The 6,000-nt window shown below is 39.7% G+C and overlaps 1 protein-coding gene across 2 annotated transcripts in view; it reads left to right on the top strand.

Annotated features, from left to right (window-relative positions):
- CAP1 (cyclase associated actin cytoskeleton regulatory protein 1) overlaps nucleotides 1–5,429 on the top strand; it is a 30,197-nt gene extending 24,768 nt beyond the window's left edge. For both annotated transcript variants that reach the window (XM_030218660.1, XM_030218662.1), the window contains exons 11-13: nucleotides 1,115–1,197; nucleotides 1,961–2,104; nucleotides 4,437–5,429. In XM_030218660.1, the coding sequence (XP_030074520.1) occupies nucleotides 1,115–1,197; nucleotides 1,961–2,104; nucleotides 4,437–4,520 (311 nt within the window). In that variant the 3' untranslated portion in view covers nucleotides 4,521–5,429. The remainder of the gene's footprint in view (nucleotides 1–1,114; nucleotides 1,198–1,960; nucleotides 2,105–4,436) is intronic.
- The last annotated feature ends 571 nt before the right edge of the window (nucleotides 5,430–6,000 follow it).

Consider the following 6,000-nt stretch of genomic DNA (forward strand, 5'->3'; position numbering starts at 1 on the left):
GTAATTTATAAACAGTTGCACAGCATATTCCTTTTTATACTTCAATAAAAGATTTAAATATAAAATCATGTGTTTGAGGCTTCAGCAGATGACAGCAGAGCCCACGAGGATGGAGACGGGGACTGCAGGGACAGGGTGGGAACGGAGACGGGGTAGGGACATGGACAAATTTTGTCATTCTCTAAGTGATATCTTCCCCTGCTAAAGAAGGAAAAGTGGATCTGTCAACCTCCCCCCCCCCCCCCCCCAAAATAAATGTTAGTTTTTCAGAATTCAGTGTGTTATGGATGAACATACAAATATAGCATCATCTCTCTTTTTTTCCTTTTTAAAGGTGGCATTGTAGTTGATTATGCGTATTTACTGTATTTTTAAGGTAATGCCTAGTTCAGGGTGGACTGACAGCCCTAATGAAGAAAAAGTGCTATAGAAATCATTAGACTGTACCTTAAGTAGGTCTCTTGTTTGAATGGTTGCCCGATGAAAGCATTAATGTGTTGGTTGTTTTTTTTAACCCCTTCTGCTCATGAGTGGAATGGAGCTATGTTTAATGCCCCCTCTGAAATCTGCCCAACTAAGAGTATGTGGGCTTCCACAGCACATCTAGCCAGACTGGGAAGTGGTATTCTTGGGGCTTTACCTCCTGGTGGTGGTGAACATTTTTGTGCAGTTATTGTATTGGTACTGGTTTTGTACTTGCGTCTTCTTATGATAAAGAGAAATTGAAAAAAAAAGGTGGTATTCCCAGGGAGGTGTTTAATCCAATAAGAAACGTAAAGTACATTTTTCGAAAGCACAGTTCTGTACAAAGGTTTAGGCACACCTGGTTAAATTGTATGTTTCAGTTAATCCCTAGAGTGAACTGAGGCAGACAATCTCAGCATGGTGCACAATTAAAACATCTTTCTGCAGGTGCAAATAACATAATTACTATTACACTTGCATCTTTGTACAATGCCTCGGGTACAAACTTTAGAATGTAATCACAAGGAACAGGGAACACATGTAACACACCTTGGAAGTGTAAATGTGATGTGACATGTAAACATAATCTCTGTGTGAATTTATTCCCCTCCTCCAAAGTTTCTCATGGTTTTGTGCCTTTTACCCCTAGATAACTGTAAGAAGCTGGGTTTGGTGTTTGATGATACTGTCGGCATTGTGGAGATCATTAATTCAAAAGATGTCAAAGTGCAGGTAAGATCTGAACTTCCCGGAAACTGTGCACAAAACTTCTATGATTTAGATTCTTAAAAAGAAAAATTTGATTTCCTTTGAAACATCAGATAATGATATTGATCTTATTTCAAAATGACAACTTGTTCCAGAACAGAGCCAGATTGTACTAACATGTTCTTTACCCCTTGAGCCTCTGGAAGCTGTAATAGTATTTTGGCCTTTTAATCTTTACAGTATTTTCAGCAGTCTAGGATATCTGCCCGAGTGGCTAATCCAGTGCTGCTGTCTTGCCACAGTAACAATATATAATGCCAGATTACTGACTATCTTTAGCAAATCTTCATACGTTCTTATATGAACTTATGAGGCTGCCTTTAAGCAGTAACCTAGTGGTGGGGAGGGTCACTCCTTTGTGCACGTTTATTTTGGACATTTGGTGTATTCTTGATTTTTATGTAATACCTTTTTACAGCATATTCCCACTACCATAAGAACATGTCTTGTTACACTGGGACAGACCAAAGGTCCATCAAGCCCAGTATCCTGTTTCCAACAATGTCCAGTCACAAGTACTTGGCAAGTTCCCAAAAGAGTGAAACACATTTTACGTTGTTTATCCTAGAAATAAGCATTGGGTTTTCCCAAGTCCGTCTTAAGGGCTTATGGACTTTTCTTTTAGAAAATTAGCCAAACCTTTTTTAAACCCTGCTAAGCTTAACTCCTGTTTTCTGATCTGTACAGTGTCACAGAAATATTCACCCTGTATCTGTTGTTCCTGCAGGTAACGGGTAAAGTGCCAACAATTTCAATTAATAAAACAGATGGTTGTCACATGTACCTCAGCAAGGACTGCTTGGACTGTGAGATAATCAGTGCCAAATCATCAGAAATGAACGTTCTTGTCCCAGACAGCAGTGGTGACTTTGTAAGTGTTCTATAGTGGGGGCAAGGGAGGTTACACACATTTTTTAAGGGTTAAATTTCTTATTATGAGGCATCCTAGACAGAAAAGGCATAAGTGCATATTCTGCCCCTGGTCTATAAAGAAAACATTTTAACAAAATACTCCCCCAAACCTCCTGCACAATTTCTTCTGCTCCAAGGCAGGTGTAAGCCTGTACATGTACTTGGGGTAGGATCATCGTTTTAAGCGCCTGTTGTGTGTACAACCCCCTAAGTACTTTTTATATATCTCCTTTGAGCATATAATGGCCTAATTGCTTAGAACATTAGCCCCTAAACCAGGGATGGGCAACCTCTGTCCAGTTGTCAGGATTTCCCCAGAGAATATGCATAAGATCTATTTACATACTTTTGGAGACAGTGCTTGCAAATCTAATGTGTATTCATTGGGGAAATCCTGACAGCTGGACAGGATTGTGCCTCTTGGACTGAGGCTGCTCACTCACCTCTTCCCTAAAACGTAACAGGCGTTTTCAGAGGACTTCCATTTTGTCGTAGGAAATTACAGGGAGAAATGCACAGCCAGGTGAGTTGCATATAGAGGGATTTAGGACGTGTAAGCTGAAAAGTTAATGTAACTGAAAAGGTTTTGACAATCCGTTGCATCTTTATTCTAACATTAGTTCCGATAACCCACGTGCTAATGTTTTTTTGTGAGATCTGGATAGGCATGAAAATAAAAAAAAAAAGAAAAAACAGCGGTGATTGCTTCCACAGCAGTCAAACAAGCAAAAAAAAGTGTAAGGGAGGGAAGGACTTCGGTCAGTTCTTGGAACCTTGGACTTCCACTTGCTTGTTAGGCATGAAAATTGTCCATTTTAGATTTTCTGAAAACACAGTGGTCTGTAGTCTCAGGACAGGTTTGTGCATCTTGGGACTGGGCAGTAAGCTGAGGTCTGTCTTCTAAACCATGTCTGAGTCACCTTTATTCCTTTTTCTCCTCTCTTCCTCTCTGCTGTTTGTCATCGTTCAGGGACATGGCTACTTTTGACAGATGCTTACATTTAGAACATGGGGTGTGGGGGTTTAGCATGTTTGTAACATTTTATTATAGGGTAATTAGTGCTTTGGAGAAGGTACTGTGCCTATTTTACTTCAGGCTTTATGTGAAAAATATGTAAACTCTGTCCTAGCCATAAAGCCCAATGCTAGGGTGATTCAACGCAGCTAAATAAAATCTTTTTGTAGGCTGCAGAGTGTCTGATCCTACAGTTTAATGTGTGTGCGCAAAATATTTGGAGTATTGTCAGAGCAGCTGAGCTTATAAACATTAAGTGGCTTAACTATTGAACAAGTGCATGAATGTATTAACTATTTTATGCCACTTGATATACTGCACATTAGCTTCAGTATAGGCAACATGGTGGTGAAAAAAAGAAGTTACGAGAACAGTAGGTACTAGACAGAATATAGATGAGCAGAGACCTAGGTAGTGGAGGAAGGGGAAGGACTGTAGGAAAAGGTAGGTCTTAAGTGTTGGTTGGTTCCTGATGGAGAGGGGTTAATTGGTTCCAAAGTTTGAGCCCTGTGTTTCTAAAGGGTCGATTTGTAACTTTTCAGTAGTATTGATTAGTTTCCACTTCCCATGTTAACAATTTATTTGCCTGCCCCCTTTCTTCTGCATATAGTTTAGCCCATAACCCAAAATGCATGAATATGTACAGTAAAATTCATGGAATAGGACATGTCAGTACTCGTTTAAGAAATTACTAAAAAGTTATCTGTTTAAGGCATATCCCAAAGACCACAATACTTTTTAATCCCCTATTTCCATTTTGATTGATTATCTGCATTTGGTCTCGTCTGTTTCCCTCTTGTTGCTCCTGTATTCCCATCCATATTCTTTTATTAAGCTGCTTACGCTAGTGCCTTTGTTAATTTTTATATATCTATTTTATCCTGCTGTACTGTGTAATTTCTTGTAACTTTGTTAGCCACATTGAGCCCACACAAGCTGGGAAAATGTGGGATACAAGTGTACCAAATAAATAAACCATCTAGTGTCTGGGTGTGTCCTGTATTGAACTTGGAAAATCAGCCAGCACTTGTTTTCATTGCACCTTTGGGTCTTCGATAACTTTACCGCTTGCATGAATACTGTACTGCTGGCATTTTTGTCTATTTTTGACATCTAGCATCCTGAGGAAGGTACAGCAAATTTTTCCCTGCTGCTTAAACTGAAATTTTATTTTAATGTCTTGTTCTACTTTTTCTTTATAGTGTACATGTAGTATCTATACATATGCAAATAAACTAAGATTTTCACATTTGATCTTGTATTTTACTCTCCACAGAATGAATTTCCAGTTCCTGAACAGTTCAAGACTATGTGGAATGGGCAGAAATTGGTTACCACTGTGACAGAGATTGCTGGATAAAATCTATAGGCTAATCGATCTAAGATGTTCTTGTCTTCTGCACTTTTTCTGCTAACTGCCTCTGTCCCCTATTTCTGAGGGGCACTGCTTCCTGCCTTCTGAGAGAACCTCCATGCCTAAGTCAGACCTAGTGCTGGGCTATTCTCCTCATTCTCCATTTATTACAAGCTCCACTTACATTGCCTGAGCACAAACTGTTTAGCAGGTAAACCAGTCTGTCAGGCCAGAAAATTACATACCCCTTCCACTAATCTCCACTTCACTTGCTGTAGACGGCTGGCTGACTGGTAAGAGACTCAACCTATAAGTAATGGGCTTGCTTTTGTTACTGAAGCTTGTTCATTTGTTTACAAGCTGCTCTGACGCTGCTGGCTCTAGTGTCAAATTTCAGTCCTATCTGCTAAAGACGCAGAATGTTGGAAGATAATCCATAGGGAGGAGTGGAAGATGGCCCGCAGCCTTGAAAACAGAGTTCAGGACTGTGCCAGTATTTAAGTAGCTTTAAAACTATGTTCAGTGGAGTGCACTGGTAGCTCTGCCAGCTGGGGACTGGTGGCGTACCGGATCATTGTTTTGTATTTCTGAGTACCAGTGGTTCTAATTTTTCATCTTTTGCTGATCTACATTCCAAGTTATTTACTTTAATACTCCCTGGAACCTTTTCTAAAAGTAGGATCAATTAATTCACTTATTTTTCATTGCAGTTCTTGGTTCTTTTGGGATTTGAGAACAAGTGCATTTTATATTAAAGTTGAGTTTAAGACTAAGTGAAGACCTAGGCCAGGATAAAATTTAAAGAAATATGCAATCTGTGCTCCTGAATTCTAATTCTGACCTCATCTTCTAAGATGTCTAATAAAATGTATGTACTTAATTATAGATAAAAATAAAGTTGATTCCAGTTCTTTACTGCATATCTTTCATGAGAATTGTAGAGGTGCTTAAACATGCCAAATTGCAGGTAGCTTTTATCGGTGCAGTTCCAAGGTAAGTGGAATTGTAGGACAAACCACACACAAACATCCTTGTCTCACAGTACTTAGCAAAATCTGGTCTTTTTTGCTTTCATGCCTAGAAATCCAGACCAGAACCTGTATGTATTTCCATTGACCAGTAGATGGAGGCAAAGTAGTTTTTAGTGATTCACCACTGAAGGGCACTATGCAGCCTTAGAATGCTCAGTATTTATCTGTCTCCAGTAGCTGGATGGTGGACTAACTGTGCAGCTCCTGGGCCAGATTAGGAAACTTGACTTAAGGTTTGGGTTGCACAGGACTGAAATTTAAGGTCTTGCAATTTACCTGGAATCAGGGTGTTGTCCCCCCCCCCCCCCCCCCCCCCCCCAAAACACACAACAGTTTTTGTACTGGGGTTTTTTTTTTCTGCATGAGATTTTGAACCAAGGAGTGAGTTGAATAGCCTTTGGACTTTTCCAGAACATGGAATATTGGTACCAAAGCAGGACTGTACTTCTGATGTC

This window comes from Microcaecilia unicolor, chromosome 11, assembly GCF_901765095.1.
Source record: "Microcaecilia unicolor chromosome 11, aMicUni1.1, whole genome shotgun sequence".
Taxonomy (NCBI): domain Eukaryota; kingdom Metazoa; phylum Chordata; class Amphibia; order Gymnophiona; family Siphonopidae; genus Microcaecilia; species Microcaecilia unicolor.